At 42.5% G+C, this 26,315-nt stretch overlaps 1 protein-coding gene across 1 annotated transcript in view; it reads left to right on the top strand.

Annotated features, from left to right (window-relative positions):
- The window catches only part of LOC103175895 (LIM and calponin homology domains-containing protein 1), a 199,075-nt gene that overhangs the window by 80,404 nt on the left and 92,356 nt on the right, over window positions 1-26,315 (top strand). The window contains 2 exon segments of the mRNA XM_042341561.1: window positions 6,481-6,551; window positions 22,272-22,341. Of these exon segments, the coding sequence (XP_042197495.1) occupies window positions 6,481-6,551; window positions 22,272-22,341 (141 nt within the window).

Here is a 26,315-nt window from a genome sequence, read left to right on the forward strand (position 1 = left end):
AGGCAGACAGATAGAGTTGTGTGTCATCTGCATACATGCGGAAGTTGACGCCATGTCTGCCAATGATGTCACCAAGAGGGAGCATGTAGAGGTTGAAGAGGAGAGGACCAAGGACAGAGCCCTGAGGAACACCACACAAGATGGTGCAGTGGCTGGAGGAGAAGCCATTTGTGGAGATAAAGTGGAGCTGGTATGTAAGATAGGATCTGAACCATTCAAGGACAGAACCTTGAAGAGGTGAGGGGAGAGGTGGTGGAGGCAGATAGAGTGGTCCACAATGTTGAAGGCAGCAGAGGGGTTTAGGAGGACAAGGAGACAGAGGAAGCCCTGGTCACAGGTGGACAGAATGTAATTTGTCACCTTGACTAGGGCTGTTTCCATGCTGTGGATTGGAGGGGTTCATAAAGGGAGTGGCAGGAGCGGAAGGAGTGATGCTGGGAAGCAACAACACTTTCAAGGACCTTGGAAAGGAAAGGGAGGTTGGAAATTGGGCAGTATTTAGTGAGCAGGGATGGGTCCAGGGAAGGTTTTTTTTAGGATAGGGGTGATGACAGCTGTTTTTAGGGGGGTGGGAACGGTGCCAGTTGACAGGGAGAGGTTGATGAGTTCTGACAGTAAAGGGGCGAGAAGGTGGAGCTGGGAGGTAAGGAGAGGGGTAGGGATGGGGTCGAGGGAGCAGGTGGTAGTCTTCATGCAGGTTATAGTAGTGGTGAGAGATGAGGAAGAGACAGGTTTGAGGGTGTATAGGTAGAGATGGGTAGGGGCCAAAGTGTGAGGGAGAGATGGGGAGGGAGTGGCGATTGGGAGAGTGGAGGAGGCTGAACGGATCCCCTTGATTTTGGTCTTGAGGAAATACAGCATCTCCTTGGAGTTGGAGGAAGGGATGGGCGAGGCTTGAGAGGGTGGATGGAGGAGCCGGTTGCTAGTAGAGAATAAGAGCTTGGGGTTGTCCTTGGCCTCAAAGATTACCTTGGAATAGAAGGATGATTTAGCAGAGGCGAGGGCGGAGCAGTAAGCTTTTATGTGGTCCAGGCAGATCTGCCGGTGGACTGTTAAATCAGGTTTGAGTCAAGTGCATTCAGTGGCACGCACCTGACCCTTGAGTGAGCGGAGGTGGCTGGTGTACCAGGGTGAGTTGCGTGAGTAAGAGGTGGTTCGAGAGGTGAAGGGGGCAAGGGCATTGAGAATAGTGGAGAGGGAGTTGTGGAGGAGAGTGACCGAGGAGGATATGTCGATGCGGGAGGTAGGCAAGAGGGGGAGGAGTTCAGACAACTCCAGGGCAGTGGAGAGGGAGTGTGGAGAGAGAGAAGTCGGTGGAGATAGAGCAAGAGGGGGTGAAGTGCAGGTTGAAGATGCCTGGGATAAGGAGTTGTTCAGAACAGAGGCAGAGGGAAGCTAGGAGTGTGGAGATGTCAGAGAATGAAGGTGGGGGAGGGTTTGGAGGGACAATAAATCAGAAGAATTTTGAGGGAAAGATTGGAGGTAAGGTGCTCAAAGGAGGGGAATGAGCCATAGGAGTAAGGGGATAGAGCAAGTGAGGACCTGGAGATGAGGGCTACACCACCGCCATGATGGTTAGGAGGTGGGGTGTGGTGGCAGGTATAGCCAGGTGGTTTGGCCTCAATCAAGTGGAAAGTGTTGCCTGGGGTGATCTAGATGTCAATGAGGGCCAGAATATCGAGGTTTTCATCAATGATGATGTCGTTAATGGCGAGAGCCTTGTTTGAAAGGGAGCTGACATTTTGTAAGCTGATGTGGAGGCGACAGTTGGCAGAGGAATGTGTGAGATGGGAGAGAGTGGTGGGAGGATTGGCAGGGAGAGTGGGAATGTGAGAGGAGAGGTTGGCCCCTGGGGTCTGGGTCTGGTGAGGTTTGCGGTGATAATGGGGAATGGGGCAGTCAGTGTGGCTGCTGCTGGGCAGCCAATGCCGAGTGCCACGGTGAGCCTGACCGAGGATTCCCAGACTGGAGTAGAGGGAGGCTGTGGGACAGTCAAATGGGGTTAGGAGGCGAGGAGGATGGAGAGAGAGGAGGACAGAGCGGAAGAGTTGCAGGGTAGGGAGCATTTTGGGGAAAAAGCAGCTCAGGTCTGGGGCGGCAGCCAAGATGCGCACTCCAAGACTTGAGACAGGTGGTTAGTGGGGCATAGTCAGCTCACAATCATGAAGACTGGGGGAGCTGGAGGTGGCGCAGAGGGGGGAGAGGGGGTAGGGCACTCATTGTTTTATCCAGGTTGCCCAATCTGGAAGATAACACCGCGCAGCCTGCAGGGAAAAAACAGAGGAGGAGAAGGAGATACTAATAGATGTACCACACCTGGTTCCAGGGATTCAAACTTGGCAGGTGGAAGTGACTTCACGCAGGGGTTTAGACGGGAAATTGTGAATTTTGCAGAAGGTTAGGCTGGATTGAGAATAAGTGGAAATAAACACTGATGGTGTGGAATTAGATTGGTACCTTCTCATGGCTCTCATCTTGGACTTGTATTTGCTGTGTGGTTCAGGATAATCTGCACTCCACAGCTCCAGTCTGGAGCACTTTATTGTTCGGGACCGGGAGACTGTTTAATTCCCTTTACAGGCAGTTGTTAGCAGCAGCCACCTTGTTCCTCTCAACTTCTGGAACCGATTTGCAACAGCCTTTGATTTTTCACATGCAGTTTCTGTAACTATGGAACCAGTTCAGCTTCACTTGTAAAAGTGTAAAAGGCAAGCTTTGCGTTGACTATTAATACTGTAAATCATTGGGTTCATAAAATAACATAGAAAGTTACACCTCTGTAAGATTGTTAGCAGTAAAATCACTCATTGCGATTTTACTCCTTGCAATGTAACATGTTTATACATTACAGATATTTTCTAAACATGAATTGCTACTTTCTTTGGTCAGTTATTATAATGATCATTGTATTTGGTATAGTACCTTTAATGTCAGAAAGGCATCTCAAAACACTTCAAAGGATATACTGTGAGTCATTTGGCCCACCATTCTACGCTGGTGTTTATACTCCATATGAGCCTCTAATCCTCCTAATCTTTTCTCCCATTTCCCATCTCTCTCATGCATGCATTGAATTTCCTTTTAAATGCACTGATGCTCTCTACTTCAACCACAGCTTCCTACAGTGAGTTCCACATTCTCACCACCCTCTGCTTAATGAAGTTCCTCCTAAACTCCCTTTAAGACATGCTTGTGGCTATCTTATATTTATGATCCCTTGTTTTGGATTCACCATCAAGTGGAAACAGTTCATTAACATTCATTTACTTGACACTACAATTAAGTTCACTATATTGTATGATTATAGGTAATTAACGACTGGAATAGTTTGTCAGGAAGGGTAACTGAGGCCAGGACACTGGATTCTTTTAAAAACAGCTTAATTCTGTGACGCGGGACAGCAGAGTGGGTCTTCTGGAAGGATGAGATCGGATGGTCCAAATGGCCTTCTTGATCCAAATCAATCCTGTGATCTTGTGAGTTGCAGAAACTTCAGAAAATCATCAGGCAAGAGAGGGTTGAAGTCTCATAGGCTGAATATATAGCCCTGCACCGTTTGTTCCTATTTAGTGGATTTTTTGAGTAAAACAACACAAACTGCAATATTCTTCTGGAGCTCTGTAGGGGCTGCTAAGAAGTGTTGAGTGACCACATCGCACTGATTTGAATTTGCGCCAGCTGTATGAAACATCTGCTGCCAGTGCAAAGCAAACTTTTCCATTTAAAAATATTAACTTAAAACATTCCTGGCCACCTTTGTTTTTTTTAATGATATTAAAGAGCCGGCAGTAATACTCACTGTTTAAGGTTGAAACAGAACAGGCTTAGAGGATCTCTGCAGATTCCCGTAGGTAGACTTGTGACAAGGCTTTGCTGTATCATGTAGAATCCAGGGCGAGAGCAATGGAGAAGCAAAGGACTATAGGCTTCTATCGCTTCACCACAGGCAATGCTTCAAACACTTTTGTAAGATTGTTGGCAGTAACATCACTCGTTGTGATTTTACTCCTTGCAATGTGACATGTTTATGCATTGCAGATATTTTCTAAACACAAATTGCTATTTTCTTTGAAGTCTGTTATTATAATAGTCATTGTATTTGGTATAGTGCCTTTATGGTCAGAAGGACGTCTCAAAACGCTTCACAGAATACACTGCATAGTATAGGGACAGTGTATTTTGTGGACAAAGCGCAGGAGTATTCCTGTTAACAATTCATGTTTTTATGTGCCTTGGGTGAGAGGACAAGAGCTAAGGCCATTCCTGTGTGCTTGCAATCAATGTCTCAGGCAGCACCTGGCATGAAGGCAGATTGAGAGGTGGACAGGACTAACTGGGTTAAAGTTCCTTTGTCTTAACAATTGCAGACTCCTTTTAGCATTTAAAAAATATCAGCAAATATCATTCATAAGAATAAGGAAAAGCAAGGGTTTTATATACTTTATTAAAAACAATGTTCTCCCCCTTTAGTGCTTGGTCTTGTATGGAAAATACCTTGAATCATGAACTCCCTCAGTGCTGCAGTATCAATTAAACTTTAAACCAATGATATTGGACCATTTGAAGAGTGGGAATTTCTTTTTCATGCAGTCCTCATTCCAGCAGAGATTGACAATAGACCGTGAATGGAATAACCTCCGTCTATTGACCAGATGGCAGGTCCAATGAGAAACTATGATATTCTGAATAAGCGGATGGTGACCCAGTTATTCCGCATCCCGCATCTCTGAGTCTCAGCTTCTTCTCTCCTTCCATTCATAACACAGACAGGTTTGCCTACTGGTCTAATATACTGTTTGTACAAGCTTGCCTTGTTCTACTATTTTTTTTGTGTTTGTGTATTGTCACTTAGAGAGGTGCTCTGACCCATTCATTGTCGTGTCTTTTCTGAACTGCACCGAAAAGCCTCACATAAAGAGCTGCAATGGCATAATTGTGACTCGTTATATTTTCAAATTTCTGTGCGAGCTGCAAATGATTAACATGCATTAAGGTACTGTGTGATATTCTGTTAAAGTGTATTGTTTAAGCTATAAAATGCAGACTTTTCGCAATTACTTTTAAGATGCTTTGACGTGATAGAAACTGTATCAAATGCAAGGATTGTTGTATTATTAATCTTTGAAATACAGATGGATTTCTTTGATATTGGGCTGTTGGATTAACATACAGAATGTTGCGTGCTCTGATGGAGGCTCTGACACAATGTGTTATGAACACGCTGATGGAGGTCTTCTCCATGACTCCCATCTGTGGTTACACATGTGTCCAGGAATAATCACATAGAAATTCTCATATCGCCCACACCTGTCAGTCACTCGTCTACGACTGCCATCAATAATAATAATCCTTGCATTTGATATAGTGCCTTATCACATCATGAAGACGTCTCAAAGCGCTTCACAGGATATATTTTAAAGTGCACTGTGTACTTTGTGGGCATAACATGTTGCACATAGCAATGTCCCACAAACAGCTACGAAGTGGGTGCCCAATTTTATTTGGGGTTTGTTGGTCAGGACATGGGGAGAAACTCCCTTCTCTTTTCGAATAGTGCCATTAGATCTTTAACATCCACCTGAACAGGCAGGTGCGACCTTGGTTTACTGTCTCGTCTGAAGCACGACATCTCCAACAATGCAACACCCCCCGGCAGTGTATTGGAGTGTCACCTTAGATTATGTGATTCCAAGTTCCGATGTGGGGCTTGAACCCACAAACTTCTGACGCAGAAGCGAGAGTGCTACCGCTGCACCAGGCTGACACTAATTGTTCATTGGAAGGGATATCGTTCAAGGAATTGTGTGCTACTTTTTGGGGGAAGGAGGGTGCATCAGGAACCAAGAAAAAGTAAATACTGATAATACAAAATATTTTTTAAATGAATCTTGGTGGAGCCTTTGTGTTTTACAAGGCATTAGAATAATCCAATTTTTAAAAAAAATCATAATAATCTTTGCATTTGATATAGAGCTTTAGGGGGGACTCCTCACAGCGCTTTGAACCCAAAGGCTAGGCTGATACTCCACTGCAGTGCTGAGAGTGCAATGCACTGTTGGAGGTGCAATCAGGTGCAATATTAAACTGAGGTCCTACCTGCTTATTCAGGTGGATGTTAAAGATACTATGGCATTCTTCAAAAAGAGAAGGGAGTTCCTCCCAGTGTGTTGGCCAACAATCCCTCAAATAAAATTGGTCACTCACTTCATGGCAGTTTGTGGAACATTGGGGTACACAAATTAACCACCACGTTTCCTTACAAAAAACACCCAGTTATTACACTTAACAATAAGTTTGGTGAAGCACTTTGAGACGCAATTCCAAATGTAAGGATTATTATTATTTTTTGTTACTTGCTCCATACCCTTTTACATTTCTGAATATTTTATATTTCAAAATACATTTCTAAAATATTTTCTCTTTTTTTTTCTCACTCCCCTCCCCCTCCCCCCGCCCCTCTCCTCCCCAATACATTTGCAGCAAGTCACAGGCAGGAGCTTTGGAGATAAGGATTTCCGAGCAGGTTTGGAGAGTGGAATCGTACTTTGCGAGTAAGTCCTGCATTTTTTTCACCTTCAAGGAAGAGAACTGTGTTTTACCTTAAATAATTTTAAAAAATAGACTGAATCATAAAATCACATAAAGATTATTCCTCAATATCGAGACTGTTTGCAAACTGTCGTCTCTTGGGATGGGACCTTCACTTTAACAATTGCATTCACATCTGTTGAACAGGAAAGGTGCTCATGCACCTCCTGGAATAATCATTCTGTTAGTTAGGCTGCAAGTCCTCTTTTGGAAAATCCATTAGAGAAAGGTTCTCAGAGCCATGGAAAGGTGACAGTAGATGGGTAGTAACATTGATCCTGGGCCAGGACCATGAACTCATAGTCTAGGCTGACACTCTAATGCAGTAACTGGAAATGTTGCACATTATTGGAGGGTGCGGTCCTTTGGATGAAACATTAAACAGAAGTCTTATCTGCCTACTCAGCTGGATGGTAAAGCTTACGGCACTAATAGAAAAGAGAAGGTTGTATCTCCCAGCACCCTGGCCAACAATCCCTTAGATAAAAATGGTCATTCACTTCATGGCTGTTTGTTGGACAAGGCTGTGCATAAATTGGCTGTCGTATTCACCTACAAAATACAGTCACTGCACTTTATGGTAAATCCTGTGAAGTGCTTTGAAACATCCTCCTCATGTGAAAGATGATTATTAAATGCAAGGCTCATTATAGGGATTGTTATAAAGGACGATATGTTATAAAGGGTCTTGTTTTGCTGGAGCGCAGAAGGTTAAGAGGGGAAACTAATGGAAGTTTTCAAAATCATGAATGATTTTGACAGGTTGAATAAAGAGACTGATTTCCACTATTTCAACTGATCCAGCCAGTAGCAAATGCTATAAATTTAGGTTTATCAACAGAAAAATTGAGAGATATGAATCTACATTTTTTACTTAGAAGATTGTTAAGAGCAGGGAATGTTATAGAACAATTGGCTGTTCAAGCCCTGTCCATAACAGCAATTAAAAGAGAATTGGATAAATACTTCATGAAAATGGTGTTAAAGGTTACAGCAAAAAAGCAGGGCAATAGGATTAAAGTAAATAGCACCAGTGTGGGAGCCAGCACCAGTACATGCCCAGGCATGTCCGGCTATCGAGAGCTATTTATTTAAAGCCAGTGATTCCTATGTATTTGATTCAGTCAGAAAAGCCCGGTACAGAACAGTTGGTTCTTGTTCTTTAGATCTGGCACTTGTCCTAGCTGCTGCAGGGTAGACCCAGTGAGCTCTCGACAACAGGCGTCGCAATCGGCTACTAGCAAATCATTAGCAGAAACATTATTGGCTAATGGCTGTAAATGTGGAGTGAAGCCTGAGAGATTCAATGCCATCATTGAAAATCACTGTCAAGGCTAGTCACTAGTTCTTCACCTGCTACAGGTGTGACCACCTGACCTCCACCCCTCTGCCCTCGGGACGGCTGTGGAGGTGAGGAGATGAAGGATCACCTGGAGTGTAAGCATGCAAAAGCTGTCTGAAAACAGATGGAATGGCTGCCCTCGCGGTTTGTTCCTGTGGACTGCTGTTCACGGCACTCAGTGGCGTACGGCCTCTTCCCGGGGACACACGGCGAGACTGGCATCGAGTGCGCCTGGAGGATGATCAGTTCGGTGAAGGTGGCCCTTGTCGTCCCCCGAAACCGGTTGTTGTACCAGTACAGCACCATGTCAGAGAGGGCCTGCTGCAGGCTCGCACACTCCACCATCAGGGACTATGTGTTTAGGGACATGCTGAAGATCGCTACAGATGGGGCCTGAACAAAACCGCGGCTGCTCCTACGCTGGCAGCAGTGCTAAACCCAACGCGCCAGTGTCCCAACCCCATGGAGGCTGACATCAGGGGTGCTCGCCGTGTAGAAGAGCGTCCCGCGAGGAATGTAAGGTGTAAGAATTAAATGTTTGTATCGCGATACAGGAAAAAAGAATGTAACAGCAGATTTATGTTTTGTTTTGTGTTTTGTTGTTTTTTTGTTGTACCAGATATTATATTGTCAAATAATGTCAACAAAAAAAGCCTGACCACCCCCCCAACCCCCAACTGTTGCACAATACTTGTCTTTGATGGGAGGCCTGGGGAGGATAAGCTTCAGCGTCCTCACCTTCACGTATTATTCCATCTAGTTTACATTCCAATGCAACAACAACTTGCACTTATATAGCACCCTCCACGCAGGGTAGCATCTCAGAGCACTTAACCGTGGCGGAGCCTGACTGTGAGCCAGGGTGGGGAGTGGGGAGGTGGCTGTAAGCATGGTCAAAAAGGAAGATTTTAAAGCAGGACTTGAAAAAGGGGAGAGAGGGGACAAGGCGGAGGGATTGAGGGAGAGTGTTCCAGAATTTTGGGGTGTAGTGGCTGAAAAGCCCAACCTCCGATGATGGGTCGGAGGGTGCGAGGAACGAGCAGGAGGCCGGTACCAGTCGAACGGCGGTGTTAGGTGGTGGATTGGGGAGTGAGGAGGTCGGAGAAGTAGGGAGATACCTGAGAATGAAGGGATTTGAACATGAGTGTGAGGATCTTGAAGTTGATCTAATCGGTGATGGGGAGCCAGTGGAGCCTGACCAGAACTGATGAGATGGGGATATGGAGTTTGGTCCGGGAAAGCATGTGGACCACTGAATTGTGCATTTCTGCAATAAGACTGAATACTGTCCTATTGCTGTGATCTGCTTGTACTCCACTGCACGCCCACTTCACTAACACAGGCTCACTGTACATCCCTGCTCCCTCTGTGAAAACAGTCCTCCATTATGGATCTGAGCTTCTGGGGATGCAGTGGAGAGGCTTCCTCTGACCCATCTGCAAAGTCCAGGATCAGGCGGTGAGGTGGATTTGTGGCAAACACGTGAAGTGGCTACAGGGAGGGAGGGCTCCGGCCTACACTGACCTGTTGTTAAGCACCCTGGAGGTGGAATTGGCTTCACAGTCTATTTGCTAAGGCCCCTCATTTGAGGACCTGGATTAAGCAGCTGGTGCTGAGTAAGCCTGGTACACGGCATTGGACTGGGACTTCAAGAGCATCAAGGTGGCTAGCACGTCACAAGCTGTCCCGTAAAGGTCTTCCCACCACACGGAAGGCAGATGCCGGCTGATACTTCCTTCTGACGTGAAAGGTGCTGGTTTTAGCTGGTTAAACTCCAGCAGTTACCCCAACACACACTCTGGGATCCCCAAACCTTGGCTCTTGCCAACCTGCGCCTAATACTTAGGTGACTAGGATGCATCCCTCCAGGGAGAGAGTGCGCATTCCATTCCAACAATCTATCTCTGGGATTTCCATGTGTAGGTGAGATGCATGGATATCTCAGTTTAGTTCGGATACTCTTAAGCATGGTGATGAGTATCCGCATGTGTCAGACACCCAACTGACCAATAAAAAATGAAGGACCAATATATAAATGCAAGTTGTTGTTATTCAGCAAGAACAAGTTTCTAATCGGGAATCCAGCTGGTGATCAGTCATTGAATCACAACCAACCCACAGAAATCCCATAACCTACTCCTGCCGGGTCAGAGCACAGACACACGATTTGGCTATGACAGTAACTATCAGATCCCTGTAAATCAGTCTTAAGTTGCTCTAAGAGAACCCTACAATAAACTTCAACCCCAATATGCATTGTCTTTCAGGCACTACACCCCGAAACTCTGGAACACTCTTCCTCTATCCCTCTGCCTTGCCACTCCTTCCCCACCTTCAGGTTGTACCTGAAGACCTTCCTATTCGACCGTACGTATGGTCATCTCCACCTCCCCCAGGCTCAGCGTCGTGTTCCACCACTGTCAAGCGCTCTGCGACGCTACATTGCTTGAGGGGCGCTCTATAAATGCAGGTTGTTGTTTTCTTTGTGTATTGTATGATGTTGAAAAGTGTGTTTTTACAGAACTGATATTTATCATATCCATCATAACAATGACCTGGAAAGGTTACAAGGTTAGATTCAATTTCATCATTTTAAAAACCTCCATCATATCACCCCTTAACATTATTTGCTCCAAAGGACAGAGTGCTAATCTCTCAGCCTTTCCTCATAGACAGGTTAGAATTTCTTTGTTGGAGCAGAATTTAAAAGGGTGATATGATGGAGGTGTTTATGATAATGAAAGCATTTGAAATAATTAATCACTCGTTCTTTCTGCTGATAGGGGATCCAAGGACAACACGGTATGAATTCAAGATTGTGACAAGAGATTGTGTATTTATGAGAGCTTCTTCACAGATTTGTCAAGGTGTGAAGATTTGCTAGGAGTGGCTCTTAGAGCAGAAATGTTTGGAGGGTATTTAAAACAACAGCAGTTTGCATTTATACAGCGCCCTTCACGTGGAGTAGTCTCGGAGAGTTAAAAGAGAATTAGGCAGGCACGTGCAGAGGAAGGGGACAGAGCAGAAATTGGAATTAGGATAGATGGTTTCCAGGAGGAGCAAACGTCAACATGGAAACATCAAAAAAATCAAGAAATCAGTGGAGCATGTAGGAAAGCGATAAAAAGCGATAATAGTGGGTGATTTCAATCTCCACATAGATTGGGAAAACCAAATCGGCAAAAGTAAGTTAGAAGAAGAGTCGATTGAGTGTATGAGAGAGAACTTTCTAGAGCAGCATGCCGAGGAACCAACAAGGGTACAGGCCATCCTAGACCTTGTTTTGTGTAACGAAACAGGGGTAGTTGGCAGTGTAGGTAGTAAGACTCCTCTGGGGCAGAGTGATCACAATATGATTGAATTCTGCATTAAGTTAGAGAGGGATATAGTTAAATACGAGGCAAGTATTCTGAATTTAAATAGGGCTAATTTTGTAGGTATGAGGAAAGATTTAGGTAAAATAGACTGGAGAATACGTTTAAAAGATAAAAATGTAGACCAACAGTGGCAAATATTTAAGGATGTAGTGCAAAATTCTCAGCGGTCGCATATTCCCTTGCGGAATAAGAGTACCACAGGGAAAGCAATTCATCCGTGGCTAACTAGAGCAGTTAGGGAAAGCATCAAATTAAAAAACTTATAAAACTGCCAAGAAAAGCAGCAAATCTGAAGATTGGGTAAGTTTTAGAAACCAGCAAAAAAAACTAAAAGACTCATTAAGAGTGAGAAAAAGGATTATGAGGGTAAGCTAGCTAGGAACATTAAGTCTGATTGTAAAAGTTTTTACAGATATATTAAGGGGAATAGGCCAGTGAGGGTAAATGTAGGTCCACTTCAGTCAGAGACGGGAGAAGTTGTAATGGGGGATAAGGACAATGCAGAGTGCCTAAATGGGTGCTTTGCATCTGTCTTCACCCTAGAAGACATAACAAGTCTGCCAACAATAGAGATGCACCAAGGGATAAGGACAGGGAGCAACTTAGGGACATTTTTATTGGTAGAGAATTGGTGCTAGGGAACCTGTTAGCACTAAAAAGTGACAAATCCCCTGGTCCGTATGGCTTGCATCCCAGGGTTTTAAAAGAGGGAGCTTATGAGATAGTGGAGGCCTTGTGTCTGATCTTCCAAAATTCCTTGGATTCTGGAACAGTCCCCATGGATTGGAAGATCGCAAATATCACACCACTATTTAAAAAAGGTGGAAAGGAAAAGATGGGGAACTATAGGCCAGTTAGTCTCACATCAGTGATAGGAAAAATTTTAGAATCATTGATTAAGGATGTGGTAGTGCGGTATTTAGAGGAGCACAATATAATTAGGCCAAGTCAACATGGCTTTACAAAAGGGAAGTCATGTTTGACAAATCTCATAGAGTTTTTTGAGGATATTTCCAGTAAACTAGATAAGGGTGAATCAGTGGATGTGGTCTATTTGGACTTCCAGAAGGCATTCGATAAGGTGCCGCATAAAAGGTTAGTCCAAAAGATAGGGCCCATGGAATTGGGGGGAGCATATTAACGTGGATTGGGGAATGGTTAACGGGTAGGAAACAAAGAGTAGGGATAAACGGGTCCTTTTCAGATTGGCGGGATGTGACTAGTGGAGTGCCACAAGGATCAGTCCTTGGGCCTCAGCTATTTACCATCTATATCAACGATCTAGATGAGGACATCGAAGTTAATATATCTAAATTCGCGGATGACACAAAACTAGGAGGAAGTGTCAACACAGAGGATGACATTAAAAAAATGCAACGAGACATAGATAGGTTAGGTGATTGGGCAGGTAAGTGGCAGATGAAGTATAATGTAGGGAAGTGCAAAGTCATCCACCTCGGTAGCAAAAACAGTAGAGCGGGTTATTTTTTAGAAGGGGAGAGATTGGAATGTGTTAGCGTCCAGAGGGACTTGGGTGTCCTTGTACACCAATCACAGAAAGTTAGTCTGCAGGTGCAGCAGCAATTAGGAAGGCGAACGGTATGTTAGCATTCATTATGAAAGGATTAGAGTATAAGAGTAGGGAAGTCTTGCTGCAACTGTATAGGGCCCTGGTGAGACCACACCTGGAATACTGTGTGCAGTTTTGGTCTCCTTATTTAAGGAAGGATGTAGTTGCCTTGGAGGGGGTGCAGCGTAGATTTATTGGTTAGTACCAGGGATGAAGGGGTTGAGTTACGAGGATAGGCTGACCAATTTGGGCCTATATTCTCTAGAATATAGAAGAATTAGAGGGGATCTTATAGAAACCTATAAGATCATCAAAGGGCATGATAGAGTAGATAGTGGGAGGTTGTTTCCCCTGGTTGGAGAAACTAAAACCAGGGCTCACAACCTTAAAATCAGAGGCCAGCCCTTTCGCACTGAATTGAGGTAGAACTTCTTCACTCAAAGGGTGGTGAATGTATGGAACTCACTACACCAAAGGGCTGTTGATGCTCAGTCCTTGAACATATTCAAGACTGAGATAGATAGATTTCTTATTGCAAAAGGGATTAAGGCATATGGGGATAAGGCAGGTTCAGGTTATTAGCTGGAGTTAGATTAGAAGATCATCCATGATTGAATGGTGGGGCAGGTTCGAAGGGCCGAATGGCCTATTCCTGCTCCTACATGTTATGTTAACATGAGCCATATTGTACATCTATGCCTTTGTTACTTGTATCTGATTTTTGAAGGGCTTTAGAAATGCACCTTGGAAATTGTAGAATATGTTCGTGATTAAGATAACAGCTTATCACTCCCTTAACTATAAACTGTCATTCGAATGGATCCTAGTCCACGCCTTTGTCACCTCTCAGTTGGACTATTCTAATGTCCTCCTCGCTGGTCTCCCTTCCACTACCATTCATAAAATCCAGATCATTCAAAACTCTGCCGCCCGCATTCTCACCAGAACCAAACTCCGCTCCCTGATCACCCCAGTCCTTGCCAGACTGCACTGGCTGCCTATCCCAGAGAGGATCAACTTCAAGATCTTCACCCTTGTATTCAAATCCCTCCACTCCTCTGCATCCCCCTACCTCTCTGACCTCTCTCCTCAAAACAGTACCCGTTGCCTTCGTTCCTCCGGATCTGGCCTCCTCCTTGTCCCCCGAGTCCTCCGCTCCACTCTCGGCAGCCGTGCCTTCAGCCACTATGCCCCGAGGCTCTGTAATTCCTTTCCTCACTCCCTTCGCCTCGCTCCCTCTCTTCCTATTTTCAGGTCCCTGCTGAAGACCTTTCTCTTCGACCGCGCCTTTGGTCACCTTCCCACCCCTCCCCCTGGCTCAGTCAGCCCCGGGATCCGTTACTGTAAAGCTCTCTGAGATGCCGTCCGGCGTGGAGGGCGCTATATAAATCCATGTTGGTGTTGTTGTAGGGATCTTACAGCCCTCTGGCCTCAATATTGATTTCAGTAATTTCAGACCATAACAGCTCACCTTCCCCCCCACCCCCCCTCTTCTATGACCATTACCACATCATCTGGTCCCTGGTCTCTTCTCTCTCTGGTCTGCTTATTTTGTTGCAATTTTCTCCCCTTTTGTTTTGCATCATTAACACCTCTTTAACCCATCATCCGCCATCCTCTACCCCATTTTCTCCTTTGTCTTCCTTGTCCTGCCTCCCCCCCGCTCTGTTAGCCCTTAAAAGCCTCTCCCTCCCAACATGCCCCAGTTCTGACGAAGGGTCGTGGACCCCAAACGTTGATTCACTTTCCTTTCTCCATAGCTGCTGCCTGACCTGCTGAGTGTTCCCAGCGACTTCTGTTTTTGTTTCAGATTTCCAGCGTTTGCAGTATTTTGCATTTTGTTTGATTTTGTTTGTTCTTTTACTGATTGTTAAATAACACAGAGCTAACGTTCAATGCTCCCAAGGCATGAATGCCAAATATTTGGCTTTGAGGTTCAAGCCATTCTTTATGGGAATTGTGGAATGGAGACATAATTAATAGATACATTTTGGCTGGTCTGAGTAACCACTGTCCTTCACTCTCCTTATCTAACTCACATTTTTGAGCCAACAGGATGTCTAATAAGCATTTAAATAATTTCAATAGATATCTCAAGCTGCAAGATGTATTTAGCAAGTGAGACTAAACAGTAAAGAGCAATTAGATTAGTGAAGCTTAACTTTAGCTGCTTACGTGTTAAATCGAAACAAACAGAAATGGTAGTAATGGATCTGGGATTGGAGAAGATGGAGTGCTACTAGTTATGGTTTGACAGCACCTTGTCAGATGATGGATTCTAGGCTACTCACGTTATTAGAAATATTCATCGTGATCTGTGGTGTTATATTATTAGAGTTCTATAAAACCTGACACAATTTATACCCTCTTTTTAGAGGATGTATACCTTTTGTGCCATTCTCCCTCTTCAACTGTCCAGCGCCTTGGGAAGTCCTCCCGACGTGAAAGGCGCTCTATAAATGAAATCTTGTTGTTGTTGTTCAAAACTCTCTTAAAAATGTAACTCTTTGATTAAATTCAAGACGTCCCAAAGCACTTTCCAGAATATACTGCAAAGTGTGAATTAAATGCAAGGATTATTTATATATATTTTGTGGGCAAAAAGCGGCAGCCAATTGCGCACAGCAGTGTCACATAATAGTCGTGGAATGAGTGACCAATTTATTTATTTTTTTCAAAAATTATTATTCCCGGAAAATGGTCATTGTCTCAGCTCCGTTGTTTTGTTTTTATATGCTTTAAAGTGTTTCACACAATTTACTGTGAAGTGACTATATATTTGTAGGTGAATGCAACAACCTTTTTACACACTGCAGTGTCTTACAAACAGCTACTCACAAAAGTGAATGATGAATTTTATCTCGGGGCTTGTCGGCTTGGATATTGGGAGAAACTCCCTTCTCTTTTTTGGGTAGTGCCATGGGATTTTTAACGTCCACATGAACATGCAGACCGGAACTCAGATTAATATCTTATCTCAAAAATGTCACTTCTGAAAATACAGTACAGACCCGCCGGCATTGCAATTGGAATGTCAGCCTACACTAGACTATATGAGTGGAAAGTCCCAATGTGAAGCTTGAACCCAAACTTTCTGACTCAGAAGTGAGAGTGCTGTGGACTGATACCAAATGGCCTGTAAATTTTCCTTGAGTCTGTGGGATTACGTTAATGTTAACACAGGAACAGATTGCAAAATGTTGGGAAGTTTATGCCATTGTACTCCAGACTACTTTATTCGGCTAGATGTGATATTTTGAAGGAAGTGAACAATGAATATGAATGGGCAATTATTAGTACAGATTTCAGTGACCCACATGTTTTCAAGTATTTCAATGCAAGATTAAATTAAAACAAATATAGTGGTTTCTGGAAATCCCATCTACTCAATATTGTTTAGATATAGGATTCAGTGCAGAGGACAGGCAGTTACAATATTTTAATTTATGTTTCACTGATTGATGTCCTGAATTGATTCTTAATCAGGATCAAGATCACAGAGATTACTTTAAACCTGTCCTCACCCATTATGCTTTCCAGATATTCAAAGTATATAATATATATTACTGACATTTTATGATTCATATGATTTATGATTCATTTCTAATTTATTCTGAAATTTTAAAAAAAGCAGTAGAGCTGAACTAAGAATACAGATAAATAATCCTTGCATTTGATATAGCACTTTTTATGTCTTCTACATGTCTGAAAGCGCTTCACAGGGTATACTTGCCCAAGGTTTCGCCCTGTCTGGAATTGAACTCAGGTCTCTCACTTGCAAAGCGAGTGCTCTAACCACTGAGCTACAGGACTCCAAAATGACACAATGGTATAAATAAACATAGTGTGTTTCAAGTTACTGATCAGTATTTAAAACTAAGTAAGAATATATTTTATTATGATAACTAAATGTTGTCATAATAAAATACCAGAGTGAAACCCTTTTTAATTTGCAAAGAGAAAATCACAATTCCTCTAGAAAGGGCAGGGATAATGGTATTCTTTGTCCTGGCCAACAAATCCCCCAAATAAAATTGGTCGCACACTCCACAACTGTTTGTGGGACGTTGCTGTGCACAATTGGCTGCCGCGTTTCACTCACAAAATACACAGTAACTGCACTTTACAGTATACCCTGTGAAGTGTTTTGAGACGTCTCGACGACATGATAAGGTGCTGTATCAAATGCAAGGAATAGAAGTGTTGCATTTAAGATATCATAATTTGGAATTTTGAAGGACGATGCTATAATAGGGGCTGCAATTGTTCTATGATAGCTGTCACTGTTCTTTGGGAATTTTACTGAATTTAACTGAAGTATTTTGCATGTATGTAAATTCTTTTTATATCCTGAATTTTGTAGAAATATAATCAGTGCACACCCAGAGAATTGTGGCACTTTATTAGAACCAGATGAAAAACACCAGTAACAACTTTTTAATTTGCACGGACAAAATCACAATTCTTGGAAAAGGGGCAAGGTTATTGGTATTCTGTAATCTACCAGTGATAGATAGCTCTACTCCTTCAATAGGTTACTGTGTTTTATCTTTACACAAGAAACAGGGACTGCGTTGAATTGTTTACGATTCCAAAACTCCCCATTACATGGAATTACCGCAAAGTGGAATTCTGAAAATGTCTTTAGCACCTTTTGTTTTCAAACCAAATGCTAACCTTGTCAGAAGGGTGGCTTAACACAATTTCTTAGTTGTGAGATGGAGGAACAAATGAACCTATGTTGCTAAAAGGAGCATGAGAGATTGACAGCCTTGACTTTCAAGCTTTAAACAAAGGGCATGTGTCATTTGGCAGCTTTTGTTAAAGCAACAGCTTCTGAGCCAAGAATGTATTTGAAAAGTATGATGTTCAATAAATATCTTTAATGGTGAATATTTAGCATAACAGATGTCCGTGGCAGTTAAACCAACGCAACATCCTGTTCATTTTCCACCCATGTTTCTCTTTCAATTTTCAATCCTCCTCTTTCTGCCCTGAATACGTTTGACCTTTTTTCTGCTGAGGTGTGGGTTTGTCCAATATCTCTCCCAAGTGACCATTATTTATGTGTGAGTTTGGCAGTGTGCATTGGAAGACTGTTTAACTGTGAAACTGTTTAACAAAGCTGAGCCCATTCTAATCCAATGTCCACACACGTGCCTTCTAGTAGGGTCTCTCAGATATATATCATCTGATTTTTCCTTGCTCCCCAACTGAGGAGCACTGAGGCCAATTGTAGCCCCAAACCACAGTCTGGCTGTGACCAGCGCAGATTAGGATTTAAATCCACCACTTTCTATGAGGCTTCAAGCTGTACTAAGGGGCCTGGGCCTCTATCTGCTGGACCACACATCGCATGACACAGTTCTGAAACACTGCAGAATAGACCTTGCTGCGTTGTTGCACGTGTGGCATTTGTCAACTAAGAATAAACTCAAATGCTTCAACAAAAGATTGGAAATGAAAACAGTGGGTACAAAATTCTCTTTGTAGTCATTCAGGATTAGATTCAGTCCTAATTTTTTTAGACGTTGCTTTTCAGTAAATTTCAAATCAAAAGCCACAATTTGATTTACAAACAAGAAGTTACTTTGTGTATTGACTAGTATTGTGAATATTAAATTTTCAAGTAAGCTAACAATTGGTTGCTAATTCTATAACATATATTCAGTTACAGTGAGTTTGACCTGTTGTAAAATTGTAAAATTTGACCTGCTGTAAAATTCATATAATGGGGCACTAAATTAAGAGGGTAAATTTGAATGCCTTTATCATCATTATGTCACCAAGAGTGAATAAATCTAAAAAAGCTCTTAATCTGGGAACCATAAAACCCGATTAAATGCATTGAAGTACTACTGTCAGCAATGGAGCAAAAGTAGACAGAGGTGGAAAAAGTATGCTTTAAATTAGAGGTTTAAAGTGGAGCTTTTAGTCTGCAAGGGCAATATGAAGGCTGCTTCAACTTAATGCAGGTTTATATAACTCTAAGTTAGTCTTGAAGTTTATTTTTAAAGTGGGGCCCTTGTGTCACAAGGCTGTGGAGTGCTCTCTAAATCAGAACATGGCACGACAAGAAAGTGATTGCTTTAAATGGGGATAAATCAGCTTGAAAGCTGCAGTCTGATGAAGTGTACAGTATTAGCCAATGATTTCACTGACCCAGCTCACAACTCAAGGTCAGGTTGCTCAACAATCGACTTTGCACCAGTACTGAGACCACCTAGAGGAGGTGTTCATCCACCTAGAAGGGGCTACAATGTGCCTCAATAGAAGCAATAACCATAAATTGCACTTACAGGACCACCCTGTTATCACTCAGGTTTTCTTATAATGCTGTTGGGTTCTTGGACCCTGATGTTTTGTTACATGAAAATTCAAATTCCATTGTTATACTTGTCATCGCCCTTGAAATCCCATCATAATAATATGACAATAATTTATATTTATAGAAAGCCCTTTGCATAGCATAACGTTTTGCTGCATTTTGCAATGAAGGAGTCAGATGCCGAGTAAGGGAGTAGCAATAGAGTAATACTGTAGTGGTCTGGGCATTTTGCTGACAAACCATCCAAATGTCACAATAGTAGCTGGCCAGCTTTCTGCATATATATTACATATATATATATATAAACAAAATATTTGGTCACTCAATCCATGACTCTTTGTGAGACACTGCTGTGCAATTGGCAGCCACGTTTCGCACCCCCAAAAATATAGCCAATTCACTTTACAGTATATTCTATGAAGCACTTTGAGATGTCTCAAAGATGTAATAAGGCGCTGTATCAAATGCAAGGATTATTATTATTATTATTATATATGCACAGTGACTTCACAAATGGATGGTAAAGAAAGTTGCAGACAATAGCAACTAGATTTCCAAGAACATAGACTTAGGGGGAGAAACACACATTTGAACTTGTTTTCATTGGAAAGATTGTGAAGGGGGATTGTTAAGTGGATCAGAGGAATAAATGATGTGGATATAAAGCAGGCTATTTGACTTAGATTGTTTGAGCCAAACTGGACAGAAGGTTATTCAATTTAAAGTCTCAAGTGGGCTTTGAGATTAATAGATGTTTTTGTCCTCAGAGTAATGTGGACCAGATTTCGAACCATTGTAGTTGATGCTTCATTGATTAACTCCTTCGGAAAAAAATGGAATAAGTAGCTTCCTGAAAATAGTGTTGGAGGTTCTAGGTTTATATAATAATAAATATTCAATTTAAAGTGTATTTTGTAGGTGAGCATGACACACAACCCACAACATCCCATAAACAGCCATAGAGTGAATGATCAACACAATCTGGGAGATTCTTTTGTTTATATATATATATATCATCTCATCTGAAGAACGGCACATCCAACAATGCAGCGCACCCCCTCTCCCGCATTGCATTGGAGCAGACTGTGAGTTCAAAGACCCGACTGAGCCTTTGATCCTACAACTTTCTGACTGAGAGTGCTGCCAACTGAACCAAAATACTTCTGGGGATTGGGAATGTTTATGGAGGGTTAAGGCCAGGGTTGAATGGTGAAAAAGTGAAGACTGGGAAATAATCTCACTGATGCTGCTGAGTCAGAAGGTTGTGGGTTGAAGCCCTTTGTTTGGACTTGGAATCACATGGTCTCAGATGACACTTCAATGCAATGCTGGGGTGTACTGCATTGTCAGAGATGCCATCCTTTGGATGAGATGTTTACCGCCCACTTGAATAGGTAGACGGTGACTCTGTTTAAAGATCCCATGGCACTATCTGAAAAGAGATGGTAGTTTCTCCTCATTTCCTGGCCAACAATCACCCAAATAATAAATTAAATCACTCACTCCTTTCCTGTTTATGGAATATTGCTGCGTGCAAACTGGCTGCCGCGTTTTGCCCACAAGATACACGGTCAATCCACTTTTACAGTATATCCTGCAAAGCACTTTGAGATGTTTTGATATGATAAGGCATTAAATCAAATGCATGAATTGTTACCATGAATTATTCTCCTCTTTCATTTATGCAGAAATCTACCGGGGGAATAGAATGGATGATAGCCTAGGTTTTGCATGGCTTGTCGAAGGAGTGGGCTAAATAACGTTCCCACTTCCATATTCTTTTAGGTCCATTAATTAGTGCTAGCCACCATTTGTAATGTATAACAGCCTGGCTTAGTTGGTATCCTCGTCCTCACCTTTAAGGCCATCCATGGCCTTGCCCCCTCCTACCTCTCTGACATGCTGACTGCCTACCAACCTGCCCGCTCCCTCCGTTCATTGGGCTCTTGCTTGCTCCATGTCTCCCGTCCGACCCGCCCTACCATCGGTGGCCTAGCTTTCAGCCTCTCTGCCCCCACACTCTGGAACTCCATCCCACGGTCCCTTCGCCTTGCTTCCTCCCTCGCCTCCTTCAAGGCCGGTCTCAAGACCTTCTCTTTGACCATGCTTTTGGTCTCCCTCCCACCTCTCTGCCTTCCCTCACTCCTACCCCACCCCTCCCCCATGCTCGGGCCCCGATACCTGACTGTTCAGCACTTTGAGACATCCTCCCAACGTGAAAGGCACTCTATAAATGTAATTTTGATGTTGTTGTTGTTGTTGGTAGGTTTTTGAGTTAGTTAGAGGGTTTGGAGTTCAAGCACCATGTTGGGACATGGAACTTGTATAGTCTAACCCGGCACTCCAGTGCAGTGCTGGGGGCATACTGCATTGTCGGAGGTGCAAGCCTTCAGATGGATATTAAACTGAGGTCCTGTCTGCCTGTAAGTGACTGAGGGCAGTGATGTTTCTCACTTAGTTCCTGTTAACACTGCAAGCCAAAGCCTTAACAGAGTGATCCTAGCTGTATGAGCAGCTGGAAGCTTATAGAACGGTGCTTTCAATGGCAACCTATCTGGTTTTGGGCAGTCAAACTACAGCAGTTCCCCAACGTACACTTTGGGTTCCCTGAGCCTTGGCTCTTAACAACATGTGTCTGATAATCTCTGGAAAGAAGGATGTGTTCTTCTGGGGAGTGAATGTGCATTCCATTCTAAACGCAGAGTTATTTCCATGTGCAGGTGGCATACATATGTGGAACTCTTGGGTTTCCGAATGTGCCAAATACCCAGCTGACCCCAAAAATGCATGCAATAGCGGTTGGTCTGTTTTCAACTAGTATATCGATGTCTATATTAATGAAATGTTAACCCTGTAGTTTTTCTTCTTAAAGAAGGTGAAACTTTTGGGAATTGGTTGCTGTTTCAAACCTTCAATAAAGGTTGACCATAAATTGTCCAGGACATCAAAACAAGCAGAATTTGATGACCAGATTATTTAACCCTGTGGCTTTGCATTGACCCTGAGCTGAGATTAATTTGTACTCTTGATTATTATTTACAAATGTGCCTTGCCTTTTTCTTGCAGATTGTTGAATGCCATCAAACCTGGAGCTGTGAAAAAGATCAATCGACTACCAACTCCCATTGCAGGACTAGTAAGTTTTAGTTCTTTAGATTTAAGTTAATGGCACCATTTCTCATTTCTTTTTCATTTCCTTAGCCTTTTCTCTCCTCAAGGCTAGGATATGGCTTTATGGACGTCTGTGGTCTATGGTACTTTACCAAAATGATCCTTTTTGTGTTAGTCTGGAGAGCTTTGGTGAAATATTTGACTGCGAGGCTATTCAAGGTAACCCAAATCCTGCTTCCAGGTTACGCTTTCAATCTGTTGTTTGTGATTCATATCCCAGCTATATACAGTGCAGGCAGGCCTGTTTATAACATACTTAATTATGGAGCAGATTTGATTATAACTGTTGCACCATGGTCCCATTTGGCCGACTTTTTGTGCTAAAATAGCCTACTTCCAGGTCAATAGATCACTGTCACAGGTGGGAAAGAATTGATGTCGGTGGTGACCTAATGATACAGATGTTGACCATTTTTTTACTGCACAAGAAGTCAGCTGATCCATGCTGGAAGCCAACCATGGGTTCAGAGGACATTCACCCAAAAGGATTGATCTGTGCAGCCTTTACCCACGTTGAGCAGTTTAAAAAACTATTAAGATCATTTTTTATGCTGTTTTTAAAAGATTAATACATATTTTTCTCAAGCCTCTCATAACTCACTCCAAGCAATTTGCTAGTAGCAGTGAGATGTTTCTCCAGAATCCTCTTCCAAGGGCAAACTATCCCTGCATTTCCCATCAAAACAGTTGAAGCTTTTATTGGAGCAGTGAAATGTGGTCATGCTTTATTTATGTGTGCGTATGAGAGAGACAGCTCGAGTTTTACAGCAAGACAGCTCATAATACAAGGGAAATGGATTTCACCAACATTTTTGGATTTCAGTGCAACAAAGAAATCAGGGGGTGAAGTCTCTAAGTTTTTTTTAAAAAGAATAATCCATTAAAAACATGACTTTTTCTGAAGCCCTGGCCAGCAATCCCACAAATAATATTAGTCATCCACCTGATGGCTGTTTGTCAGACATTGCTGTATGCAAATTGTCTGTCACATTTGTCTACAAAATACACAATAACTACATTTTATAATACAGTATATGCTGTGAAGCTCTTTGAGACATTCTCCCATTGTGAAAAGCCCTATATTAAATGCAAGGACTACTATAAGGAAAACAGCCACCATACTTAATGGTAAACACTTGTGTAGTGCTTTGAAACGTTTTGATGTGATAAGGTGCTTTAAAAATTATAGGTTTGTTCTTTAACACTGGCACTTTGTTTCCCTCCTTTTACGGCTGTGGTATTGTAAAAACAGGATATTATCCTTATTCTTGGTTCGTCTTGAGCTGCATGTTTTGTACCAGAACTGTGAGAAACAGCAGCTTCTTTTGACTGGTTATTGTGTTCAGACACGGGCCTTTGTTTTTCAAATTGCCCCGATCAACATGGCCAGTGTGACAAGAACTTGAGAAGCTGAAGGCTTGATTCATAGTTCTCACAGCTTCACTCCAATACTGGCAGCCAACCACTAGCCAGAGGTCATAAAGTTGTCCTGTGTTCATTAAACTGGAAAGGGAAGAGGAAGAGGAAAGTGGGAGGGTGCAACTCAAGGTCTTGTCTCTGGGTTTGTGCTCAGAGTCTGTGCAATCTAAACACACATGTTGCTTTATGCTATTTGAGGGGGCAACATTGTCTTAGGTTATGTCTTCTACTCAAAGTCAAATGATAAATAATTCAGTGTTTCATTCTTTGGCAGTATAAATGATGATTGAATTCTCGGAGATCGTATGTTGTGAAGAGCGAGAGAAAATAAAATCCTTGCAATTTCTCCAGCCATAAAATACATGAGTGATGCCTTCATTTATACAGGCTGTCCCTGTTTTCCATCACCTGGGAATCCCAAACAACACCTGAAAATAAATCAGTACTTATAGTTTTGCAAAGACATAAATTCAACCTGTTCTCTCAATGGGATTGATTGATTCCACTTGCATCTTGTTTATTGTTGCTGATGCATGCCTCTGTGAGAGACAAGACAATATTACTTCGTTATGAAGTTTTGCAGAAAGGCTGTATTTGTGGAATAATATTGCAATTCAGTCAAAAATGCAATATTTGCACAATGGATTATTTCTGTTTTGCAAATATTGGATTCTGTGATTTTCGGCGAGATTTGTGCACAATGAATTGATGTTCGGAAGTTGGCTACATACAAGGAAAGACTGTGAGTTAAAAGGTTTTGCAAAAACCTTTCTGCACTCACCATCTGGAACTCCATCAACCTTGCCCCCTCCCTTGACTCCTTCAAGATCTATATCAAGATCTTCCCCTTGGACCATATCTTCGGTCATTCCCCACCCCCCACCACCCATGCCCTCTACCCCTCCTGACTCCAGCCTACAGCACAGAGGCAAACCTTTCACTAGCCAGCCTTGGGACTTCCTTCTGACGTGAAAGCCGGTATATAAATTCAAGTTGTTGTTATATCCACACCTGTACCAAACTTTGAAACCTCATCACCCCAGTCCTTGCCAGGCTCCATTGCAAAACAGATTGATTTCAAGATCCTCACTCTCACCTACAAATCACTGTAGCAGCTCCCTATGTCTCAACACCCACTCTCTACTCACCCCCTTTGTGCATCCTTCTGTTCGTTGCCCGATCCTTCTGCTCCATTGCACATTTGTCAGTCTATAGATATGATGAACTGCCTTGTAAAGTAACACTAGAATAAATATTGGAAATTCATAGCAGTTCATTCAGCAACTAAAAGAGAACAATAGGTTCATGTTTCGGCCACAACTCATTCAGTACTTGCTAAAACCAGTGTTAACAGGGCTGTCACTTCCGCCTTGCATAACAATTTTGCTCCTTTGAATGGAGGCTTTCAGACTAATATTTCCTGCTCAGCACACCCTTTCAGTAACTTGTTTTATTATCTGAGGAAGTTCACTTAACAATGTTGTATCAGTATCTTTCACTGAAGCAGTAGGAACCAATCTTGATTATTCAGAAATTGTGTGGCAATAAACCTGAGCAGACTATAATACTAGGAAGTCGGTGGCCAACCTTAGGACTTTAAACATGACTGCACTGTTTGACTAAATGCCATTTATTTCTCCATCTTCTTCCTTGCTTTGTTTCTTTGTCTTCACAACTCTCCCGAGATCCAAAATTGTGCATGGTTTTAGCCTCTAAACCATTGTCTTAACTTTTAAGATCATGCAGAATTATGGAATAGTCTTCAGCTTGGCTCAGTGGGTAGCATTTTTGCCTTTGAGTCAGCCTCTGGGTATTTTGTGTGTTTCGTCCACAAAATACACAGTCAATTCACTTAAGTATATCCTGTGAAGTGCTTTGAAACATCTAAACAATGTGATAAGTTGCTGTATCAAATGCAAGTATTATTATTAGTAGTAGTAGTAGTACTATAAAGCTATGGATTCAAGCCAAACATCAGTAGTTTGAGCTTCCAGTGTAGACTGAGGCACTAGTGCAGTGTGTTAAACCAAGATGTTAAATCAAGATCCCATCTGTCTATTCAACTGGATGTTAAAGATCCTTTGGCCCTATTCAAAAAGAGAAGGGTATTTTTCCCCAGTGTCCTGGCCAATAATCTTCCAGATAAAATTGGTCATTCACTTCATGTTGCCATTTCACGCTATTTGTAGGACATTGCGGTGCACAAATTAGCTGCTGCATTCGACAACAGTCACTACATTTTACAGGATTGAATATTTCTTGATTCATGCCATTCATTAAGAAGTGCTCATTGAAGAAAAAACTGGAAACACAATTCATTGAACATGGACTTACCTATACAAGTGCGAAGATTTGGGAGAGCCACTTTGATGGCTCCGGGGGCCACATCCGGCCTGCAGGCCACCACTGCTTTACAGTATATTGTGTGAATTGCTTTGAGAGCCTCCTGATGTATTCTGATTGTAATTATGGGAATTATTCAGGAAGCATTTTATATTTTAAAGCGTGAAATCACTATTG

Source organism: Callorhinchus milii, unplaced genomic scaffold (genome assembly GCF_018977255.1).
Source record: "Callorhinchus milii isolate IMCB2004 unplaced genomic scaffold, IMCB_Cmil_1.0 Scaffold1, whole genome shotgun sequence".
Taxonomy (NCBI): domain Eukaryota; kingdom Metazoa; phylum Chordata; class Chondrichthyes; order Chimaeriformes; family Callorhinchidae; genus Callorhinchus; species Callorhinchus milii.